The sequence below is a fragment of the Leptodactylus fuscus genome, chromosome 4 (genome assembly GCF_031893055.1).
Source record: "Leptodactylus fuscus isolate aLepFus1 chromosome 4, aLepFus1.hap2, whole genome shotgun sequence".
NCBI classification, from domain to species: domain Eukaryota; kingdom Metazoa; phylum Chordata; class Amphibia; order Anura; family Leptodactylidae; genus Leptodactylus; species Leptodactylus fuscus.
Window position 1 is genome coordinate 69597122 of NC_134268.1, and position 25802 is coordinate 69622923.

The following is a 25802-nucleotide window of genomic DNA, read 5'->3' on the forward strand; positions in this document are numbered from 1 at the left end:
AATACATGAAGATGTGAGTAGTAACTATATAGTAGTATATGAAAATAATATTAACTATATAATAATACAAGAAGATAATAGTAACTATGTAATAATACATGAAGATAATAGTAACTATATAGTACTACATGCAGATGTGAGTGGGAACTATATAGTAGTACATTAAGATAATAACTATGTAATATATGAAGATGTGAGTAGGAACTATATAGTAGTACATGAAGATAATAGTAACTATATAGTACTACATGCAGATGTGAATAGGAAGTATATAGTAGTACATGAAGATAATAACTATATAGTACTACATGCAGATGTGAGTAGGAACTATATAGTAGTACATGAAGATAATAGTAACTATATAGTACTACATGCAGATGTGAATAGGAAGTATATAGTAGTACATGAAGATAATAACTATATAGTACTACATGCAGATGTGAGTAGGAAATATATAGTAGTACATGAAGATAATAACTATGAATTAATACATGAATATAAGAATAGCTCTAGCAGTGCCTGCAGATAACACGCCTACACATCACATCACTGCACAACCGATCTCTATTCTCTCCTCTTAAAGGGAGTTTCCCTCCTCTCAGTTCTCCACTTCTTGAGGCGCTTGCAGTCCTCCACCAGTAGTCGGCGCTGTAAGTAATGTCCCTTCACATTGCACAACTTTCAGCGTTACCTACAGCTACTACATAGGTTGTGGTTGGAGACAGAGCAGGCGCCTCCTATAGGCCCTAGCCTGTTACTACACATATCGCTCTATGAGCAGTACGAGCACCGCGGCTCTGGTTCTATGACGGTAACCCCAGAACTTCCTCTCGGCTCTGTACCCGTCCATGTGACTTCTGAGGAAGCAAAACTGCTATCCCTTCCGGGTTACTGCCCATGAACGCTGCCTTCCATTGGTCGAGCTGTAAAAGTTGTGTTGTGTGATTGGCTGCTCAGCGGCCGGCCTGCCGCCTGATTGGAGCTGGTACCGGGTTGTACTTTGGGATTGGCTCGACAGTCGGTGCGGCGTGCGATTTCGCAGCGTCACTGGTTTGCGGGGCCCTGTTTGAATGAGACCAGGAGAAAGCGGCTGCCAGGCGATCTGACCGTACGGCCCGAGGACCCACCATGCCCATGTATACAGGTACGGGGGGACAGGGGGCTCGTGGTGTACCCCACATGTAACATGGAGGAGCCTTGTAACTCCGGATACATGTGTGTATGTGGGGACTACTGAGGAAGTGTGCTCTATATCACATACTGATCAGCAGTGATGGCTGTGGTGGGCTGCATGCTCCAGGACAGTCCACATCCATAGCTGTCTCCAGAGTGCTGAGGGTCCTCATGTATGTCATTACCACAGGTCTGATGTCAGCATTGGCAGAGAGTTGGGGGAGACCACTATATGATAACCCTGACATGTCTGCCTGTTACATCAATTCCCCAGGAAATTCTGTATCAGATTTTCGTACAACTCTCCTTTGTCCTGTTTTATTCTTCTGGAATACTTGACAGCTGGGTGTTACATTTTCCACTGTCAAAGTGGTGTCAGTGCAAATAGGTTCTCTCTCCTACTGGTGTCGCACACTTGTCACTTTATTCATACATTTCCCGGAGGAATAAGAGAGGGACCACACACACGTTATAAGAAAAATCTGTCTTTATGGACCAAAGGTTTATTATCTCAAAGCTGTGCTTGCACTAAAAATAAAAAAGCTGTATACTCATTCAGCCAGTGTTCTTCAGAGGAATACACCGCCAGACCTTGGGTACATGCACAGCTGGGATGTGCTGCACAGGTGCCAGGAAGCACCAGAGATGGGCCTTAGTATTAGGGCTCATTCACACGGGGCAAGAGGGGTGGATTCTGACACCGAATTCACCTCAGAATCCGCTCCCTCACAGTAGAGGTCTATGTAGACCGCTAGCTTTCTTTTTTCCGTGTGTGGTATGTTCCAACTGACGGAAAAAAGAAACGAGATGTCCTTTTTTCAGGCAGTTTCTGCGACTGAGTCAGCTATGTGCTTGTTGATGTGTTTGCTGTGCTGCTTAGTCATGCAGGGTTTTCTCATTAATAACATACACCCTTTATTCACAGGATATGGGAATAAATAATGTCTGACCACATTAACCCCCAATGAACACAACAACGGGGCCTGAAAGTTCCCCTGAGTGCTTCATGTGAATTAAAGGGGCTCTATCAGCAAAATCATGCTGATAGAGCCCCACATATGCGTGAATAGCCTTTAAAAAGGCTATTCAGGCACTGTAAATGTTATATTAAACTACCCCCCCCCCCGTTTTAAAATAATAACCTAAAAAAGAATGTGATCTACTTACGCATCGTGCACGCTGGGCGGGCATTCAGGGTGTGTCGTCTTCTTCATCCACGCCTCTTCTTCCTCCGATGTCCTCTGGTCCCGTCTTCCTCCGGCGCTCACGAACTGACATTGATATAAAAAAAAAAAAATGGCCTGGGTGCATGCGCAGTAGCATGCGGCTTCTACTACGGCTACTGCGCAGGCGCCCAGGCCATTTTTTTTTTTTATATATCAATGTCAGTTCGCGAGCGCCGGAGGAAGACGGGATCCGAGGACATTGGAGGAAGAAGAGGCGTGGATGAAGAAGACGGCGGACCCTGAATGCCCGCCCAGCGTGCACGATGGGTAAGTAGATCACATTCTTTTTTAGGGTATTATTTTAAAAGGGGGGTAGTTTAATATAACTTTAGCGGTGCCTGAATAGCCTTTTTAAAGCTATTCACGCATATGTGGGGCGCTCAGCATGATTTTGTTGATAGAGCCCCTTTAAACAGTGGCTGAGCATGGGCACCTTCACCTCATTCACATCGTTAGGGGGCCAAGTGATCTAAGAATAAGAGCCAGTTATTCCCCAAAATGGTATACCTAAAAAGTACACCTGCCCCCACCACCCCCGAAAAAGCCTTTTGCATCCCCATAAATGGAAATATAGCAACTCCAAGAAAAAACAAATTTGCAAATATTGGATTTTTTAAGGGGTAAAACTATTAAGTACCCCTAGTATCGTACCAATCTGTAGAATACACTTGACGTGTCAATTTGGCAGCACAGTGAACACTGTAAAAACAAAAACCCCTAAGAAAGTTGCACAAACACTTTTTCTCCAATTCCACCCCATTTTTTTCCCCCAGTTTACCAATACATCGTACAGAATATTAAATAATACTATTACAAAGTACAATTTGTTCCACAAACATTAAGCCCTCGTATGCCTCTGGGAGTGGAAAAGTAACAAAGTGACAGGGTTTAGAAAACTGGGGGATCAAAACCAAAAATGAAAATCAAAAAATGCCTGTGGTGTGAAGGGTTTAAAAACAATGGTGGGAGGGGGGAAATCATCAAGTTCAGGGAGTGTTTGATTCCTGATGAGAAGGTGCAGGGCTTTTAGTTTTATCACAATGATGGATATGTCACCGTGCTGGGCACAATCTACACTACAATACTAATTTCTATCATTTGTCATACTTTGGGTTCAGCACATAAACCAAGTTTTGTCCTGCACCCTGTATCTAGAAGTTATGCTGTTACAATATGTTGGAGGCCTGTTGTTCTCTCCTGGGTGAATGGGGTTCCCTGTTACTTTTTTTTTTTTTGTTCCTTCTATGCGAGGCTTACAATAAGCTACAGAAAAGTCCCCTTTGAATTTGCTTACATTTACTTGTAAAAAAAAAAAAAAAAAAAGTCAGTTTTTCATCTGGGGTACACAAAATGGGACTCCTGCCAAGCCCCACCCCCAAAATGTCTTCTAACCAACTTTGTATAAATCAGTAGTGTATCCAAATATAGTATAACTTAGCGATAAAACTTTATAGCTTATCTGAGCAAAATGTCTTCACTTATCAGCGTCTTTTCCTGCTCCCCCTCCTATACTGACATTCACTCTGAAATACCTGCTGAATCCATCTTGACAAGATGCAGTACAAAGAGTTAGTGTATTACATAGAGATCTATAGTGAGAGGAAGCAGGAGAGTAAACAGGAGAAGAGACCCAAGCATAGCTGGGTGTTTGGAGATAGTGAGTTTCCATTGGTGCTCTATTCACATTAATACATGTTAGAGGTTTCTAAGGTCCTGTATGATGCTTCTGAATGAGCAGATTCTCCTCAGATTCTGTGTGTGCTGTATGGGAGACATTATAGCAGTTAATCACCACCACCAGCTTATTGAGAACTGAAAATGATAAAGTAGAGCCTGCAGAGGGAATAGCTGCAGTATACAAGTCATATAATGGCGTTATATACTCACTGTAATGTGGGTTTCTGCAGCTGGTTGAAGGGTTGGGTACTCTTTACATGGTTATATAACTGGCATCAGCGGTAACTTCTGTCATAGCCTTTGCACTACTGTGTGGTATTTGGTGTTGCTAGGGGTACAGTGTGCGGCACAGTTGCGTCTGTTTGGCACTTCATGGTATTATTCCTTGCATTGTGACAGATTGACTTGTGAGGCCTAAACTGAACAAGTTTGAGATGTCCTGTCATGGTCTACAGTATATTAAAACTGCTGAGTCAAGTGACAAACCGTAAATCCTTTATCAGTATCTCCCTCTGTCCTGTACTGCCCCCATAGACCTGACGGAGGCGCTGTAGCTTACATGGACTAGCATCGGGCATGATACCCAATTTCTGTTTGCCTTTTGTTATACTGCTATATATCAATGTCTTTCATTGCAAATGTATTTCATGGATTAGAAACCTATTGTGACCCTCACTATTTACTAGAATAGAGGATCCTGTTCCCACCACCCCATGACTACAGTTCGCAGTTTGTGTGGTGCAGTCGTCAGTCTTGTTGGTTGCTTCATATACTGTAACACTTACTGATCTCATTGTCTTTGTATCATTTATTTTGCTCTCTGTGTCTCCGGTATGAAATAAAATGACTTGTATTAGGTTCACACAATCATCGGTTTTCCATTGTTCTGCTTAGTCGTAGGATCAGAACGCCAAAAAAGCAGGTAAAATAGCGGTTACATTCAGAGCTTGACGGACTCCATTGACTGTATTGGGTTCTGTCGGGTGTCCGTTGTAAGCTGCAGACGAAACTTCTTTTTTTGTCGATTTTAAGTGCTCGTTGTGATGGATCTTCTAGGGAGACTCGGGCGCAAATGTGAACGTAGCCTTATTTACTTGTAAAAATAAACCTTTTAGGACTTTGAAATGGTTTTTTGTGAATCTGCGAGATGCCGGGATTGTGTAACCTGTGACATTATACTCTTACCTGCTAATAGTAAGTCACTAATATGTCTATGTACATACCCATGAGGCCATGTTGCTGGAGGGATGTGATAATCATCATCCTAACAATATCGCATTGTTTCTTCCGTGTATATTGTGTAACCTCTTCTGTGTTTGTGCATCTGATCAGACAATGTACATAGTATTGTTGTATTCCGCGCCCTGTATCATCGTGTTCCCCAAAGTACTGTAACCAACACATTGGGGAAGATTTGTTAAAACTAGTAAAACTATTACCAAATCCAAGCCGGATAAGTCACTATGGATGGCTGCACTCCTACTCCTTTGCACCAGCTTTAAAGGGGTTTTTCAGAAATGTCAAAAAAGTGCCCACTGTGGAGATTTTATAAAATAAGTATACCCACTGCTGATCTGCGTCTTCTTTGCAGTGGTCACAAGGGGTATCCAACTATGTCAACACAGCAGGCATCCATCATTGGCCTCAGCAGTATACAGCACAGGACTGCTGAGGTCAGCCATTGGTATTTGGTGCATCATCGCCACATCCTAGTAAACGTATACTGTTGGCTATGACTGAACTACAACAGGATTTAACTGGTTCTTCTGTTCATTTATAACCCACCCCTCTCCCCCAAAGAAAACTCCCCCACTCTTTTATTCTTTGAGATTTCATAGGCTACAATCACATTTGCGCCAGAGTCTCCAATCCTGAAAATTGTCAGAGGAAAAAGTTTCGTGTTCTTACACCCGCTGCCATTCAGTCCACCCCTCTGTTGTTTTGGTCCTCCAACCAACCAGAACAGCGGCGAAGAGGCACCAGTGTGCACCTAGTATCACCCAAATATTAACTGTACTATTTTGTGTCCCCAGTAAACGTGAAGTGGGGGAAGGAGAAGTTTGATAATGTGGAGCTTAACACCGATGAACCGCCAATGGTTTTCAAGGCCCAACTATTTGCCCTGACTGGGGTGCAGCCAGACAGACAGAAAGTCATGGTTAAAGGAGGAACATTAAAGGTATGAACTAATATAAGGTACCGTACTGGCATAACACTGATTTTACTGGGGAACTTCAAGTTTTATAGGTTTCTTTGCAAGAAATCAGGGTCACTTGAATGAAAGTGTTTTTTCCTTGTAAATCTGAGGTTCAGTCGCTGAGATCTCACTGGTTTTGACAATATCCAGATGAGCTCTTAGGAGCAATAAGAACATTGCCACTTACTATTTTGGTGCAACAGCAACACCCGTGTTGCTCCAGACAGGTTATTTGCATATTGACACAAAAAAAGCCCAAATCTCAGCAACTGAGGCACCGATTCACAAGGGGACAGCACAGTATGATTCAGTTGACCCTAACCAATTTATTTTTGGGGGTTGATATGTTTAGTTCTGGTGACACTCCTTATACCATACATTATAATAAACTCTACACCATTTATGTGAATGGTCTGAGCCTCGGCATTGAACACAGCAATATGTCCAGAAATGGTGTTGTGTAGCTTGTAGGGCAAGACGTGGAATTGAAAAATATCCAAAACCGACCATCAATCTGGATAACTAATGTTATTGGCTATTTTGGCTTAGTTATTGCAGTGTTCTTCAGCTTTTACTTGGTTTCGTTCTGACCAAAAATGTGTGACCCTAAAGTGCCCTTCTAGTCTGGAGTCTCTTCAGATTCTAACACTGCAGCCACTCATATACTGTCCATAGGGTATTGTGTACGTCACTGTACAATCACTTATTACACCAGCAACAGTGAAAGAAATCAGTCCTTACACAATCTAAGCAGGTCACAGGTTCAAAGAATGTGAGTGTCAGTCCATTCGCATGAAGGTTTTCATCTATCCCTTTATACACCCTGCTTCATTGCCCTGGCACCCCATATATCTCCCTCCATCTCCTCATATTATTGGACACCCATGTGATTCATTTCCATCTAAGTCACTGTTTTATTCATATGCAAATCAGGGGAAACACACTTTGCTTGGGAATCTATAGCTGACATGAAGGCACGCTCCGAAGCACTTTTCCCTAATTTTATATGTATAAAAATATGATCTATATGACAATGGGGCTACAAAGACATATTTGGAAACTCTTTAAGTGCTAGAATGATCCTTAAATAACATCTTATTTATGGTGTAAGAAAAAGTCATTGCACTTTCCTCTGTCTATCGCTTCCTCACCGGTTTCTGAGATTTCACATTGCTGTATCAAATGAAAAAATCTTCTAAAAACCTGTCCCTGTCACCCAGATCAGAGCTGGAAGACTTGGCAAGGCCTCCATCTGTGTGATCGGTACAAGGTCTGGGCAGGTTTTCAGCCTCTTTCCTTCTTTCCATTCATTGACCACACACGTGAAGTGAAAGACAAGTTTTATTTAGAAACTGCCGACATTTCTTTTATTCCTGAATAAGTTTTATTTGCATAAAACCTGAAGCCTGTTTTACCTGTTCTATTACTTGCATTGATCCTTTTACCCCTTCTGTCCAGTTAGCAGATGAATTGTAGTGAATTGGCATTTATAATGTTAATCTATATTTCTTCTTTACTTCAGGACGACGATTGGGGTAACCTCAAGATAAAAAATGTAAGTCATTAACCATCCATAGAACACATCCTTTTACTCCATGGTGAAGGAGTTGGGCAGCTCTACAACTCTGTTGAGCTCCTTTATCGTATAGATGGTTGCTATAACATGTATACTTTTCTCCTGTATTTCTTTGTTTCTAGGGGATGAGCTTGTTAATGATGGGGTCTGCTGAAGCTCTTCCTGAGGAACCTGCAGTGAGACCCATATTTGTAGAAGATATGACAGAGGAGCAGTTGGCTTCTGCAGTAAGTGTGTTCATACCTGATATTTCCTTTTGTAGATTCTGAATTCCTGACAGTGAGGCAGAATAATATCTCACCATGAGGCATTTCTTGTATATCTTTGAGGAAATCTAATTCATTTATACATTATGCAAAACTTAAAGGAGTTGCTTACATGTAACCTAGCCTAATTTACAGCTCCTTTCTTACGGCGATAGTATCCAGGTTGGCACTGCTGCTGGGGCCTGATGATGTCATCTTGCAGCGTTCTGCTTGACGGCAGCAGTCACCGATACCAATCGCTAATCTCACCAGTCACATGATGTTTGTGTAGTGGTCACCACTAAGATTAGTGGCTGTAGGAAGTCGCCTGACAATAAACTATACATCGGAGGAAGGAGCAACATGACCTATCTTCAGATGGATTCTGTCTTGAAAAACCCATTGAAATTGAATGGGAGGTGGAAAAATACAACACACACACACACACACACACACACAAAAAAAAAAAAAAAGAAATCTTTCCCAATTCCTAAAGCAGATTTTTATTTTTTTCAGTGTACATATAACTCCATACCCTTACTATAACTATACTTACCATACTTGCGTTAATTATATTTTATTTGGAATACTTATTGCCCATGCCTACACAGTGCTGTAATATACATGTTTTGTTGTGCCCCCTTGTGTGCTTTTGATTATTTAAGAATGGCCATCTAGTGCGGCGACACAAACCTTATAGTTCTCCTGCACAATGGCAGCAATCACTCTAGCTGTGTATAATCCAGGTGGTGGGATGAGCTACTTGGCCATCAATATAAGATTGGTGGTCTCTAAATCCCAGAACTCTGATTGAAAGGGTTGCATTGGTCATAGTAGGATTTTATAACACTGGCTGGCATTTATTACTGTATCTGCACCTTCCTTTTTTTTTTACCTTAGGCCTGGTTCACATCTACGTTCAGTATTCTGTTTGCGGAGTCAGCTTTGGGACCCCCTGAACGGAATACCGAACGCATTGACAATGGTTGAGCTTATGAAAGCACATGGACCCAATAAACTATAATGGGGTCTGTGTGTTTTCCACGCGGTGTCCGCAGGGAACATGTGGAGAGTAAAGTACTTCACAAACTACTTTCCTTTCTGCATGATTCATGCGGACACTGCGGAAAACACACAGACCCATTATAGTCTATGGGGTCCATGTGCTTTCGTAAGCTCACTGCTTATCAATGCGTTCAGGGGTCTCCATGTGGACTCCCCAAACAGAATACAGAACACAGATGGGAACTAGGCATGATACGTTTTACTCCAAAATACTGTTGTATCTTGCTGCTTTGCTTGGGTATATAAAATAAAAAGATACACTTTGCCAAATCAAGAAACAAGGTTGCATCTGTACTACACAGACCCTGGAGTATAAAATGTGTTGCCATCTTGCAAATGTAATTTATATTATGACTTGTTCAATAAAGGAAGGTCATTGAGTCCTACAGTGCTTAGCTATCTCTGGCGCTCCCACCAAAGTCCCCTGTTCTCTTGATCAGTGGGTGTCTCAGCGGTCAGACCATCACTGATCTGCAAATTATTCCTTATCCTGTGGATAGGAGATAATGTTGGTTTGTGGAAAAACCTGTTTAACTTTGAAATTTGTTAAAATGACTCCACTTTTGATAAACGTGAACCAATGTGTATGACCTGGTGTAACTTACTGATGTCCAGACTTTCTGTTCATCATACAGATGCTACAGCCTTGTTTGGCAGCTATCTCCTCTGTCTCCCCCATACATATACATGCTCATGTCATTTCCATAGGGAACATACAATAGTGTACCTCCTAAGTATGAAGTGTGGTAAAATCCTACAAGCTGGATACAGGCACAGGAATAGAGAAACCTATTTATGCTTCTTCCAAATCCACTTCTTTGTTTTAAAACTGTCAATTCATTATTCTTACTTAATGCCTGAATTTTCCTAACTCTTGTTACACATCTTTTGTGTCTTGCAGATGGAATTGCCTTGTGGGTTAACAAACCTTGGGAACACTTGTTACATGAATGCCACAGTTCAGTGTATCCGCTCAGTGCCAGAGCTAAAAGAGTCTCTTAAGCGGTATGATTGTGGATCATGGAGAATAGATGGGGTTTTGTCTCTGCTGTCCTACAGGCCCTTGGCTATAAATCGTCGCATGTTTTGTTAAATGGCTGACATCGCTGTTTTGTGATTTCAGGGCTGTTTCGTTACAGATTGACACAAAATGAAGTCAAAAGCTCTTAAAGTAATCCATATGGGAAATGATATTATATTCCAGATTATAGGCTTAGAGACATATAGTTTACTATAATAATTCACGTTTTATTCCTGGATATCTAGTAAGAGAGGTCGGGAAAACCATTCTGAGGTTTCTAGACAGGGGAGCTTACTGGGCCAGACAGCTGATACATTGGACAATATACACTCACCGGCCACTTTATTAGGTACACCATGCTAGTAACGGGTTGGACCCCCTTTTGCCTTCAGAACTGCCTCAATTCTTCGTGGCATAGATTCAACAAGGTGCTGGAAGCATTCCTCAGAGATTTTGGTCCATATTGACATGATGGCATCACACAGTTGCTGCAGATTTGTCGGCTGCACATCCATGATGCGAATCTCCCGTTCCACCACATCCCAAAGATGCTCTATTGGATTGAGATCTGGTGACTGTGGAGGCCATTGGAGTACAGTGAACTCATTGTCATGTTCAAGAAACCAGTCTGAGATGATTCCAGCTTTATGGCATGGCGCATTATCCTGCTGAAAGTAGCCATCAGATGTTGGGTACATTGTGGTCATAAAGGGATGGACATGGTCAGCAACAATACTCAGGTAGGCTTTGGCGTTGCAACGATGCTCAATTGGTACCAAGGGGCCCAAAGAGTGCCAAGAAAATATTCCCCACACCATGACACCACCACCACCAGCCTGAACCGTTGATACAAGGCAGGATGGATCCATGCTTTCATGTTGTTGACGCCAAATTCTGACCCTACCATCCGAATGTCGCAGCAGAAATCGAGACTCATCAGACCAGGCAACGTTTTTCCAATCTTCAATTGTCCAATTTCGATGAGCTTGTGCAAATTGTAGCCTCAGTTTCCTGTTCTTAGCTGAAAGGAGTGGCACCCGGTGTGGTCTTCTGCTGCTGTAGCCCATCTGCCTCAAATTTCGACGTACTGTGCGTTCAGAGATGCTCTTCTGGCTACCTTGGTTGTAATGGGTGGCTATTTGAGTCACTGTTGCCCTTCGATCAGCTCGAACCAGTCTGGCCATTCTCCTCTGACCTCTGGCATCAACAACGCATTTCCGCCCACAGAACTGCCGCTCACTGGATGTTTTTTCTTTTTCGGACCATTCTCTGTAAACCCTAGAGATGGTTGTGCGTGAAAATCCCAGTAGATCAGCAGTTTCTGAAATACTCAGACCAGCCCTTCTGGCACCAACAACCATGCCACGTTCAAAGGCACTCAAATCACCTTTCTTCCCCATACTGATGCTCTGTTTGAACTGCAGGAGATTGTCTTGACCATGTCTACATGCCTAAATGCACTGAGTTGCCGCCATGTGATTGGCTGATTAGAAATTAAGTGTTAACGAGCAGTTGGACAGGTGGACCTAATAAAGTGGCCGGTGAGTGTATAGGGTACTGGCATATGAATTGCTGGATTCAGTTATTCCTGATTGACTATGCTGGGGCTCTCCTTATAGGTGTCATTGTAACTTTGCTTGTCTGATAGTTTATTATTCTATTGGATGTAATTTTCATTATATTTTATACATATAATATAATATTTGTCTTTTCTTTTATTTCAGCTATACAGGTGCCCTGAGAGCTTCAGGTGAAATGGCCTCAGCTCAATATATTACTGCAGGTTTGTGCCTTGTTTCTTTCCTGGTGATTATATAGTCTCAAGATTTTTGCCATGTTTTCTGCTCTGTACTAGGATTCCACAGGGCTAGATGATGACTGTGATCTATATATTCATCCAGTGTTACTGAACAGTCATTTTCATCTTTGTTGTGATTATTTGTCACCTTTCAGTACATTCTTGTGGTTGTAGCCCTCCCTGCTTTGTTACACATCTGAGTTGATGAGGAATAACATAGACGTCTTTCCATTTTAGCCCTTCGAGATTTATTTGAATCCATGGATAAGACCTCTTCCAGTATCCCGCCAATCATTCTTCTCCAGTTCTTACACATGGCCTTCCCACAGTTTGCTGAGAAAGGGGAACAAGGACAGTATCTACAGCAGGTAATTTAACAATTGAGTGCAATGTAGATTTCTGGCTTCCTAGGAGAAAATGTTCTAACTGCACCTCCCTTTATCTGCTCTCTAATAAAGTTAAAGGGCTATACCCATCATGGCATATCGCCGCCATGACGGGACTAGCTGCTCCCTAGTCACAGCCGTTAGGGCAGGACTTGCATGAAGTGCTGAGCTGTTTCATTAATTCCCATAGATTGTTTCTGAAATTGTGAAGCTATAGAAGTGGTGTAGCTCTGCTGTGCGACGCAGATCACTGGGGTTTTTTAGCTCTATTTCACTTGCAATGGCGTTACAGGAACAGCATATAGCAGTGATGTTCCGCTATTCCCATAAGTCCCAGACCAAAGAACGGGTAGCTGCAACTGGATGCTGGTGCAGTGCATCGGCACTCCACTCCAGATTAGGCCAAAATGAATGGGCCTAGGCGAATCCGCCTGAAGAATGAGCATGTTGCTTGATTTCAATGGGAGATCCTTTTTGTCAGGATTTTGAGGCTGAACCCGCCTGACTAAAATACTACTTGTGAACTCAGCCTAAGCCAGAGTAGAGTTCTGCTCCAGCAAACTCTAGCCACCAAGAAACGCTACATTTTCCTTTGTAGGGGAAATGTCTGGCTGGCCGAGGCTATTCCTGACTGTTTTCCAAGGGTGCTAGCCCACAACTGACTGTGGTGATTTGAATATATTATTTGTGATGAGACAGCCCTGTTAATATTTTATCTCTCTATGAATGTGTAGCAGTCATGCAGAATATAATGGTACTATAAACCTACAACAGCTCTATCTTGTTGACCTATGTGCCTATGTTGGAGCCTTTGGTCACTTTTAGGCACCCATCAGACCTTCCACTTGGCTTGCCATAAAATTGGTCTGTTTATTTTACAGGATGCTAATGAATGCTGGGTACAAGTCATGAGGGTTCTGCAGCAGAAATTAGAACCCATAGAAGGAGACACGGAGATGGAGGTAATTGATCGGAGCACAGTAGGTACCATTCATTTCCCCACTTGCTGTATGTATGTACAGTCCTATGAAAAAGTTTGGGCACCCCTATTAATCTTAATCATTTTTAGTTCTAAATATTTTGGTATTTGCAACAGCCATTTCAGTTTGATATATCTAATAACTGATGGACACAGTAATATTTCAGGATTGAAATGAGGTTTATTGTACTAACAGAAAATGTGCAATATGCATTAAACCAAAATTTGACCGGTGCAAAAGTATGGGCACCTCAACAGAAAAGTGACATTAATATTTAGTAGATCCTCCTTTTGCAAAGATAACAGCCTCTAGTCGCTTCCTGTAGCTTTTAATCAGTTCCTGGATCCTGGATAAAGGTATTTTGGACAAACAATTCAAGTTCAGTTAAGTTAGATGGTCGCCGAGCATGGACAGCCCGCTTCAAATCATCCCACAGATGTTCAATGATATTCAGGTCTGGGGACTGGGATGGCCATTCCAGAACATTGTAATTGTTCCTCTGCATGAATGCCTGAGGATTTGGAGCGGTGTTTTGGATCATTGTCTTGCTGAAATATCCATCCCCGGCGTAACTTCAACTTCGTCACTGATTCTTGAACATTATTCTCAAGAATCTGCTGATACTGAGTGGAATCCATGCGACTCTCAACTTTAACAAGATTCCCGATGCCGGCATTGGCTACACAGCCCCAAAGCATGATGGAACCTCCACCAAATTTTACAGTGGGTAGCAAGTGTTTTTTTTGGAATGCTGTTTCTTTTTGGATGCCATGCATAACGCCTTTTTTTATAACCAAACAACTCAATTTTTGTTTCCAAAATGAAGCTGCCTTGTCCAAATGTGCTTTTTCATACCTCAGGCAACTCTATTTGTGGCGTACGTGCAGAAACGGCTTCTTTCTCATCACTCTCCCATACAGCTTCTCCTTGTGCAAAGTGCGCTGTATTGCTGACTGATGCACAGTGACACCATCTGCAGCAAGATGATGCTGCAGCTCTTTGGAGGTGGTCTGTGGATTGTCCTTGACTGTTCTCACCATTCTTCTTCTCTGCCTTTCTGATATTTTTCTTGGCCTGCCACTTCTGGGCTTAACAAGAACTGTCCCTGTGGTCTTCCATTTCCTTACTATGTTCCTCACAGTGGAAACTGACAGGTTAAATCTCTGAGACAACTTTTTGTATCCTTCCCCTGAACAACTATGTTGAACAATCTTTGTTTTCAGATCATTTGAGAGCGGGCTGTCCATGCTCGGCGACCATCAAACTTAACTGAACTTGAATTGTTTTGTAGAAAGAAATGGTCCAAAATACCTTCATCCAGGAACTGATTAAAAGCTACAGGAAGCGACTAGAGGCTGTTATCTTTGCAAAAGGAGGATGTACTAAATATTAATGTCACTTTTCTGTTGAGGTGCCCACATTTTTGCACCGGTCAAATTTTGGTTTAATGCATATTGCGCATTTTCTGTTAGTACAATAAACCTCATTTCAATCCTGAAATATTACTGTGTCCATCAGTTATTAGATATATCAAACTGAAATGGCTGTTGCAAACACCAAAATATTTAGAACTAAAAATGATTAAGATTAATAGGGGTGCCCAAACTTTTTCATAGGACTGTAAGTATGTGTGTGTGTATATATTATGTCAGTCCTCTGGTTCTTCTAATTTAGCAGCTCTACATTAATACCAGAATTGTCTGATTGTACTCTGGAAAATTGGCAAATCCTGAGTTCTATATGCTGAAGGGATCCTATAAGCCAGTGTGGTCCATTGATATAACAATCCAGTGGCCCTTGCAGACCAACATATATTTGTCTGACCTATTCTCCAAACTTCCTTCCCTTTAGTCCACAAAAAGGATATCATATTTGAGGTACATGGAACAATCCTTGCTCTTGTGGTAGAAATTACCCCATCAAACATTTATTAAAATTTTTTGAAATGCCTGAATTGCTCTACCTATTGCAAAGTAGTTTGCCTTACTGATCTGTTTGGCCATAGCTGCAATTTCCTGTTTTGTGAATTTACTTGGGACGGAAGAAAGTAAAAAAAAATTGTCTTTTATAGTCGTACATCAGTAGCGTCGCCATTTAAGGTCCTCCCTTAATTTCCCAAACATACAAGCATTAAACATAGCATCTCTTATCTGTATATTGTCTGATTTCAGTGCTCCTCATGTTATATGGATTTTCCTATAGAGCAAGGACTTTAACCACCCCTCACTTTACCCACTGTGGACCATATATCGCATGACCATGGACTGATTTATTATTTAATAGTTCTCCTGAAGAGGACATGAATATGAGGCTTGGTTCACACTATGTATTTTGGCTCGTAATGTGGCACGTAGACAGCGCGGGAGCTTTTACAGGCCGTATACGCTCCCATTGATTTCAATTGGAGCCGGGACTGTATACGCAGCGCTATTTTACGTCCACCGCAAAATCACGGCCGCAAAATAGCACCACGTATACGGTCCCGGCTCCCATTGAAATCAATGGGAGCGTATACTGCCCGCAAAAGCTCCCGCGCCGTCTACGTGCTACATTATGAGCCAAAATACATCGTGTGAACCCAGCCTAATACTTTAGTCACCTCTCCCTATGCCTTCACTTCAAGCGTTGACGGGTCTGATTTTTAGTTTACAGGTCCCCAGGCTGTTTGTGCCAGGTGGTTGCTACAGTCAATCGGAGGCGTCACCGCTTCACAAACTGCACGTCACAGCAGTCATGTGTTGTTTGAGACAGGGTTACCACCGAGACCTGTGATTGGTTGTAGTGGTCCCCTAGTGATGTTACTGGTTATGTCAACCAGGGAGCCTGTGCACATTATAGGTGATATTTGTGTGACCACAACTCCATTTAATCTCCTTACTGTGGTCACTCGGTACCTAGGCTCTACTGATCATTGATGGGACACCCAGCCCTCAGATATTTATTACCGGCTCTCTATGTAGGTGATAGATGCTAACCATGGGGAATAACCTCTAATTCTAATGTTAAAAGCCATGAGAAATTCAGTATGAAAATATGAAGATGGTCTTGAAGGATGTTACCGACGTCTTTCAATAAAAGTGGTGACTACCCCATAACAAAGATGTTATTCTGCAGGGTAGTGCATATTACTATGCCTCTAGTCTTTCATTCTCTCTTGGCTTGGGGAGTAATTGGTTAAACAACTTCATCTTGTCTTTTCAGACTGATTCAGGAGCAGCTGCTGCACCAAAGAAGAAAAGTTTTATTGACCAATTTTTCGGCATTGAGTTTGAGTCAACGTATCCTTTTATGGCAAAAATTAAATGAAATGTGCATCTGAAATACATATTGCTTGAAATCTAGTGTCTTATATAGGGGTCATGGGAACCATGTTAAAGAGGACCTTTCATCAGATTGGGCACAGGCAGTTCTATATACTGCTGGAAAGCTGACAGTGCGCTGAATTCAGCGCACTATTGGCTTTCCCGATCTGTGCCCGGTGTAAAGCGCTATCGGTCCTGGTACCGTAGGGCTTTACAGTCAGAAGGGTGTTTCTGACACTTAGCCAGGGACACCCTTCTGCCCAGCAGCGCCTATCGCGCTGTGCTCTAAGACTGGGGAGGAACTCCCCCCTCCCTCTCCTGATAATCGTCTATGGACGAGCTGTGTGAGCAGAGGGAGGGGACGTTCCTCCCCGCTCACACAGTACAGCGCGATAGGCGCTGCTGGGCAGAAGGGCATCCCTGGCTAACTGTCAGAAATGCCCTTCTGACTATAAAGCGCTACGGTACCGGGACCGATAGCGCTTTACCCGGGGCACAGATCGGGAAAGCCGACAGTGCGCTGAATTCAGTGCACTGTCAGCTTTCCAGCAGTATATAACACTGCATGTGCCCAATCTGATGAAAGGTCCTCTTTAATAAACTACATAGCTTGTCTCCAGAAGGACTTCTTAGGGTTTCTTGTATCTTGCATGGTCCAGACTCCTATTGTTTCTCGCGTGGTTTTTATCGTGTTTCGGCCTACATGACTCCTAGCCCTCTATTTTTCTTAATGATAAGCAAAGCATGAAATGTACTGAATCTGAAGAAGAAGATGTAACCAAAAGCAAAGAAAATCAACTCCAACTCAGCTGCTTCATAAACCAAGAAGTGAAATATCTCTTCACAGGCCTTAAACTGGTGAGAGCTTCTCCTTGTATTATATAGTAGTGACAGCTGAGTGGTACCAGATAGGGCTGTGTCCATACACACACACTATCCAAGCAGAGTAGCTAGTGACAGATACACCCCTGTGACAAGGAGAATCTTACCACCCATTTGTCATTGTATGCATTAATTTGTGAGAGGATTAACAGAGGGACAGCACAACATTAAGTTATGCGTAAGGATAGTCCAGAATTACTTTAGGGGAAAAAACGCTTACTAAAGCAGACATGTCACCTGAAGTGCCTGCGTCTTTTTACATTGTAGGACCAGTAGGTGAAATGGTAACTGTTATGTATGTATGGTTGTTAGTTACAATGGCCGATGACGTACACAGCAGTTCCTTTAATAGAACCTGTCAGGCTGTTTGGGACCATTAAACCGGCAGCATGTTGTTAAGACGCTGGGGTTTATGGTCTCAAATCTGTGTATCCTTAGCAAGCAAAGGGTAAAGATCCCTGGTGCTTGCTGAGATGAGTCCGCTGAGGGACCCCGGTTGCATTTACATTGCGTGCAGTGAAGCCATGGTCAGTTTACTTTTCTTATTATTATGACCCCGAAGTGCAGAACGCACATAGTGAAGCAAGGTGTACTTACCTTGGCTTCACTTCTGACTATGCAAATGTCTCTGAATTCCTCAGCAGACATAGGGGATAGCAACCTTTGATTGTTAAGGATACCAGAAGTGAGCAGTGATAGGATGCAGAGGTTTTTTTGGGAGCCTGTACCCCATCTGCTGCATGGTATGCTAACTGTTTGGTCCCAAACAACATGACAGGTTCGCTTTTGAACAGGAGGTGTCATCAGTACAAGTACAGTGTTAGTCATGGTCGACCAGTAGAATACAGTACAGCCTCTGCGGTATACTCAATCAAAGAAGGTGTGATATCATTTAGGCTGGGCAAAGGTTTTCCTTTGATGATGTGGTGCTTATCTAGTTGCTTTTCTCTTCGGAGTCTGTATCAGGATGTCTGCTTTTTTGCACAGTGGAGAGCTAAAGGCTTAATAAGACTCCACACACATATATGGTGGTCTCTCTCTATAGAGTGACGATATCCCCCCGACCCTGCTTTTTTGCGGTAAGTTTTCTATGTCCAGCATAAATGATATCCCTGTTTTCTTTCTCTGAGGATATCGCAAATGCTCTACTGGACACGCATGCTTATACATGCACAGATCTATATGTTATGACCACCAGGGGGTGCAATTACAAGCAAATAATATTGCTAGCGTAATCCAGTTAATAATAGTCAGTCCAGTGCTTATGTTTCTCATATTAAAAGGTAAATGAAGATCATTTTTCTTCAAGTGATAAACTAATGTATTATATTAAAGCTTCTCTGCCCAAAACCTACAACTGTGGACTGTAGTTAATCCTGGCATCCTATCCCAAGTCTACTAAATAGCGGGCCCTTTCTCAGCTTCCTGCTACCTTCTGACTGACTCTGTAGAGAACAGTTTCTGGTTGTAAACTTGTAATGGATGATTTTGCTTTGGTTCTATGTGTTGGATGGGGCTCTGTTATACTGGTCTGTTTAATGTTTTCCAGCGCCTTCAAGAAGAAATCACCAAACATTCACCGTCATTACAAAGGAATGCTTTATATAACAAAACTGTAAGTATAAAAATCTGTGAGGAGAATGAGACACATTATGCTGTGTGTGCTGTTGTCTTACTATAATCATTTAGTCCTTAGTATGACATTGCTTTGTGTTTATGCTGTGAACAGAGGTTGTGATCAGAACTTTGTCATGAGACAGCTCTCATCCATAGAAACTTTCAGCAAATAAGATTGCAATAGAACCTTTTTATGTATGCATTAGCAGGGTTTAATATAGCGTGGCCCCGGGAACATGACGCTATAGAACTAATTCACCAAAATTATTACCCCCTGTAGGACAACTTAAAGGGGTCTTCTGGTATAGACCCAATGTTTGGATTCCTGTTAGTGTATGGGGAGTTAATATTGGGAGTTCTGACCCCTCAGCAAATAACCAAAATAGCGAATGACTCCAGAGAGTATTTATCGCTCTGCAGGACCTGTCGTGTTTGTCCATTACACTGCAGCCACTCTGCAAGGCATAGATAACATCTGGATGTGTAAAGCTTCCAGCAGTGGGACATCTTATGATCAGCTCCTTGTTTTTCAGGGGTCCTTCCTAATAGATATTTCCTAAAGTGGGCGATTCCTTTAATTGTCTATTAATAATAAAACTGCTGCTTTTTAAGTACATCTCATAAGAAACTGTAACTACTTGACCTTTGGAAATTTTGCTACATAAGCCCTTCCTACCTTATTAGAAGTGAACGTTTCCCTTTTCTTGCTCTCTTCTCCACAGTCCAGGATAAGCCGTTCACCTGCCTACCTGACAATCCAGATGGTGCGGTTCTTTTATAAAGAGAAGGAGTCTGTGAATGCCAAAGTTCTCAAGGTATATGTTAAGGGATTACAAGCCGTGCGTCCCAATTCCTTATGGAACTACGGTAGATACCAATCACACTTAGTATAAAGTCTCCTCTTTAGTGAACATAGCAAGAAGATACCAGATGTTCATGTGTTCTCTGGTCTTTTCAAGGCCTACTTTGCATCAATGTAGACTTTTTTTTCTTTAAACAGGATGTCAAATTTCCTCTCATGTTGGATATATTTGAGTTATGCACACCAGATCTGCAGGAAAAGATGGTCCCTTACCGATCTAAGTTTAAGGAACTGGAGGATAAGAAAGTCTCAGGACAGCCACCTAAAGTATGTACTAAATCTGTTCATTGCCAGGAAATTTGATCTCATGAAAATTCATATTATCTATTCAATACAGCAGATTAGTGATGTTTGTTCTATACTAAAAATCTGCAACTAAACTACAGCACAAAACATGTTACATGAGTTGTCTGGGCCCCAAACCGTCTTAAGTATGTGATCTGTGGGAAGGGTGAAGTACTTTTCTCTCCGCGCCTTTAAAGCTGAATGCAGAGCGTAATCCCCCAGCGGAGACCCAGCGCAGGCGTGAACCTAGCCTGACTTCTGTGATTTGGTAACCACTGTGTAACGTGCTGTATCTTTTTTTTTTTTTTGTGTTGATATCCAGGAGTAGGCTAGCTGACCCTTGATGGTCACTGGTCCAGAAATCCCTTATTATGTCACACTAATGATATCTATTTCCTTGACTTTGATAGGTAAGCCAGGTTGCAAAAAAAGAAGTAAAGTATGAACCATGTTCCTTTCCGGATGGTAAGTCCATAGTACTTTTTATTTTCTCAGTACTGTCACATTAAATTCACTGGAATGAAGAATGTGTTAGTGTGTGTATGTGTATATACGTGTGTGTGTGTGTGTGTGTGTGTGTGTGTGTAGATAGATAGATAGATAGATAGATAGATATTTTTAAATGCCATCGGTTGTGACTGGTATAAGGTGGGCACAAGCTCTAGGCCAGGTCTGACTGGTCATATAGTATATGTGCTCCAGGTAAGAATTTGGTCTTTACTGGAGATGAGCGAATATGCTCTATCAAATACCTCCAACGCATAGCTCCCGGCGCCAGGGAAGGTGGGAGGGGCAGTAAAAATTCGATGCCCTGGAAGTGTTTTTGCACCGGGAGCTATGTGGCGGAGGTATCCGATCGAGTATATTCGCTCATCTCTAGTCTTTACAGATTAATAGGTTATATAAAGCTACATCCCTTTTACACATTAAATGTTGTGGCTTGTATATTTCTAAGCAACAAAAATATCCCAATGTGGATGCACAAGACCATCAACAAATAAACTATAAAAAATAAGGAACCTGTCAGATCAATTTTAGACACTAAACCACCCACAGGTCCTTATGGACCAGGGGTTCAGTGTCCCCTTTAGACCTGTAGCGATGCCATCCGTGCTCGCATTAAAAGAAACAAATGTTTATTCTTACCTGGAGTTAAGTCGGAGGAGGCACATTGGATTTCTCTCTGGCGTAGCTCTTCAGTGAAGCCAGAGGAATACATCCCAACTTCATTACGCATGTGCCCGAGGTCTGATATGTGTACTGAAGCCAAAGGTGTAATCCTCCAACTTCACTGAAGAACTGCGCCAGCACTGGGAGGACAGGAGCCAGGTAAGTATACGTATTTTTTCCATCTTTGTCGCAGCACTATTTGGCAGGACGCTAAATTCTTGGTCCATGAGGACCTGTGTGTGGTTTGTCTACTTTTTTTTATCTTACATAAAAATCTTTATATGTTAGACTGCGAAGTGTAGATGTTCCTTGCAGACTTTTCCTTTTGTACATTGTGGAATCAATTTTCAATATACTGAATATTAGTGTGCACTGTGTATTATAAACTGCAATTTTCCATGATTTCCTCAATCTCTAACCATTTTTTGTTTTTGTAGATGTTGGTTCCAACAATTGTGGTTACTATGAGCTGCAGGCAGTTCTTACTCATCAGGGAAGGTCAAGTTCTTCAGGACACTATGTTTCATGGGTCAGGAGGAAACATGGTAAATAACTCTCTCTATTTTATATGCCCACATGTAATAAGAATTGGTCACACATACCCTGTCGCAATAACTGTTTCTGATGCGCCCCCTTGTGGCAGAAACACTTTGATCTCTTCTTTTTATATACAGCTACCTGTTCATGGCAATACATAAAAAAAAGTTTCTGTAACTAAGGGAAACCTGGCAGATGCTTTATGGACATTAAACCAGCAGCAGTGGTTTAGTGTCATAAATACCCCTATACTATGCTATCATTGCTTGCTGATTTATTTCATAGTATAGCTTTATATGGGTTGCTGTTGCATTTTTCTAAGGCTAGGTTCACACCTGCGCCCAGATTCTTCAGGGATTCAGTCCTTCATTCCGCTTGAAAACTGTATAGAGAAAAGTCCTGCAAGCGGGACTTTTCTCTCCGCATTTTTAGGGCAGAAACCTGACGGACCCCATTACAGTCTTCTTAAGCAAATGGGGTTTCTGTTTTTCCCAGCCACAAAGAGTGGGAACCAGATGCAGGTGTGAACCTAGAGCAAGGCCGCTTTCACACTACTGTGTCTCATACGTCAAACTTGATTGGCTTGTACACCAGATTACCGACCTGTGTGGTAAATTGCCAGGAGATGGATTCTGCTGCATATTGTCCCATGGTGGTTGCAGTAGGGAGAGTCTACTAAAAAAAAACAGAATTTTATTTTTTATTTTTGCAATTACCTGTGGACTTTATACAAAAAGAGTGAGGTGGCACTACTTAATGCAGATTTGAAGTAGCAAGTTAGGATAGGGGAAATATACTATTGAGTAATCCTTTGGTGGTGCTCTCAGTAAAAAACATAGTCCATATTGAATATAAAGAAGAAGAAAAAAACTGGGCACTCACCAACAGAAGGATACGGTAAAACCTTACAACTTTGTTTTCAAAAATCCATTAAAAGTATACACGGGAGGAGGCACGCCTGAGAAGAGGGAGCGACAGCCGTTTCGTGCTGTTTTAGCACTTTCAAGCTTGAAAAAGTGCTGAAACGGCTGTCGCTCCCTCTTCTCAGGCGTGCCTCCTCCCGTGTATACTTTTAATGGATTTTTGAAAATAAAGTTGTAAGGTTTTACCGTATCCTTCTGTTGGTGAGTGCCCAGTTTTTTTTCTTCTTCTTTATATTCAATACCTGTGGACTTTGTTGCAGATTTGACCTCAAATTCATTTGACATTGCAGTCCATGAAATCTGAAACCACTTCCAGTGTACAATACGGCTACATCTTAAAATCTGCAGCATGCCAACAATCTGCTGCAGCTTTTCTTTAATTTTTTAATTTTTTTTTTTTAAATAAAAATCAAAAGAATTGTGCGTTGTACTGCTTTACGTAAAAACAAACAAACTGCAATGTCTTAACTTTCATGTGACCACGAATCATGTGGTTCATTGCTATGGATGTCACTATTCCCCTACCTCCTATAACATACAGTTTTCATCCCTGTACTTGGAAATATATTAGTAGGGCATATTTTATGGAATATTATTAGTAAGCAGCATCCGTTTCTTCTATTCATTATCTCATGCTTTTCTTCTTTCAGATGAATGGATTAAATTTGATGACGACAAAGTGAGCATTGTGTCTCCTGAAGATATACTGAGGTTGTCAGGAGGAGGAGACTGGCATATAGCATACGTTCTTCTATATGGACCCAGGAGAATTGAAGCTACTGAAGAAGCCGAACAATAATGACATTTTGTCGTTTTAGTCATTTTTTTTTTTCTTAGGTGTGAAATAAATGTTCTACAATTAGAATCACCTGACCCAGAAATTTTTTTTTTTTTCAATTTTTTTTCTTTTTTCTAAGGGAGGTGTGAAATGTATATTTCAATTCCCCTTTGGCGCACAAACTGATAATCCTCATCATTTCTATTTGGAGAGCTAAAACGCTAAAGCGACCTTTTCCTATTGTCTTAACATAATTTTAGAATTGGAATGATAAAATGACTAAATGTCCAGCCACTTCCTGGTGGTGCTAAAACTATTTTTTTACGCGTTATTGAAATGACAATATTTATTGCACACCTACATCATTCATTGTTACTATTGCATGGTTTATACCACAGTACTTGCCGTCGCCTTATCTGACAGTTCTGCCAGGAAGGAGGAAGGATACGTGTTGCCTCATTGTAACAGTGCTGCTTCCCATAACTTAAGACGTGGCCACAGTCATGTGTCCAGCTTCATCTGACTATCTGGTCCAGGCCAATGTTGGCATCTTGGTGACTTCAGAATAAAATTGTGATCAATTTCTGTCTCTTGACTTTTATTTATTCATTTCATCATAAAAGACTGATGGGACAGATTATAAATGTGCCAGAATTCTGACATAATTTGCATAAAACATCTGGCCAGTACGCTGTGCATGACCTTTATGAGCTTCCATGGCTCCTATTAATTTAATGAAAGGAGCCTCGGAGGCACGGCACATGTACAGGTGACACAGGGGGACATCCCCGTGCTTTTAATTCACTGCAGGCCGGTTGTAGCACAGTCATTTGCAACCGGCCTAAGACACACATTTCACCTGACCCATGTGCCACACCTGAGTCTTTTTTTTTTTTTTCTTCACAAAATTGTGTCACTTTTTTCATAATCTGCCACTTCAGAGAAAAGTGGGAAAATGTGGAAGGGGATGTGTCACTGTGACCCAGCTGAACTATACTAGCCATGATAGAAGTGTTTAGAGTTTCACCAAAATTTTTAATCTTGTATTGATAAATTCTGTGCTGTTTTTGTCTGACTAGTTCAGTTTTAATGTCAATTTAGTATTAATAAATCTACCCCATTGTTACATATGGAAACAAAGCAAGAAAAAGGAGGAAGTACTCAACATATGTAACAAAGATTAAAAAAAAAATGTATTGATAAATACAACAAAAAAGGGACACATACAGGTAGATAAAATCAGCCATGTACAAAACCTTGGACATTGGTAAAATATGCACTCCATGGGGCAATATCACATACGGAAATAAAGGTAAGTGTGCACAGACATCTATATAAATACAGTACAGCAATCTAAGAACAAGGGACCAAGATGAATATCACATTCTGGGGATCAAAGTGGAAATACTGCAAGGTGGTTATAAACTCAATGGAGCAGTATCAAATCAAAAACCAAAGTGAATATCACAGTAATAACAGATAGGGGGGGAGGGGGACACATCAATGTATCTATATGGTGTTGGTGTAATAGAAGTATCCTATACCCATCTACCGATTAACAGAGTACACAAATACCAGCAATGTGCATATTGTTAAATATATTCCTACACTAGCATTTTCCTGTGACTTTGTCTGCTGCGCCCCCACTCCCCTCACATATCGTGTGTGCAGATGGTGGGAATGTCTCAATGTGGCCATTTACCGCTGCGTCCATCACCCGTTGTGGTCGAGATGAGTCCATGGATTTTGCAGAACTTTGGCCCAGTTCCTCCTCCCCCTTCCTGCCCCCGGCGTACTCACAGAAACGGTACACCCGATCCACGCCTCGCGCCCCCAAATGAAGTCGGCATGTTTGCCACTCGCCTGCCTACACATGAAACACCATTTTCTCCAGCTCTGTTTGCTTGGCTTCATCCTATATAGCTCTGCCCACACTATAGCGCGATCCTATCGGAGAACTGCTCAAGGACCTGAGATGACGTCATCTCAGGTCCTTTAGCCTACACCGAACCTACATTCATTGCTCGTGGGTGCGAAGCCCGGTCATTTACAGGGTTAGTAAACAGCCTATATTCTAATCCGGGTGGCATTTTATGTAAGTG

General features: G+C 41.8%; 1 protein-coding gene across 1 annotated transcript; it reads left to right on the forward strand.

Annotated features, from left to right (window-relative positions):
• The first annotated feature begins 992 nt into the window (after positions 1-992).
• On the forward strand, positions 993-24285 carry USP14 (ubiquitin specific peptidase 14). Its single transcript, XM_075270627.1, has 16 exons — positions 993-1144; positions 6110-6255; positions 7796-7828; positions 7972-8076; positions 10061-10164; positions 11905-11963; positions 12216-12346; positions 13246-13326; positions 16546-16622; positions 17390-17504; positions 19078-19143; positions 19868-19960; positions 20146-20274; positions 20703-20757; positions 21900-22007; positions 23573-24285. The coding sequence occupies exons 1-16, from the start codon at positions 1129-1131 to the stop codon at positions 23719-23721; spliced, it is 1467 nt and encodes a 488-aa protein (XP_075126728.1). The 5' UTR covers positions 993-1128; the 3' UTR covers positions 23722-24285.
• Positions 24286-25802: the final 1517 nt, after the last annotated feature.

Bases quoted from the DNA above. Each gene is read 5' to 3' on its own strand.
- USP14 (XM_075270627.1), top strand. The intron at 13,327-16,545 runs GTAATTGATCGG...TTGTCTTTTCAG, and splicing joins AAGGAGACACGGAGATGGAG to ACTGATTCAGGAGCAGCTGC. The intron at 22,008-23,572 runs GTAAATAACTCT...TTCTTCTTTCAG, and splicing joins ATGGGTCAGGAGGAAACATG to ATGAATGGATTAAATTTGAT.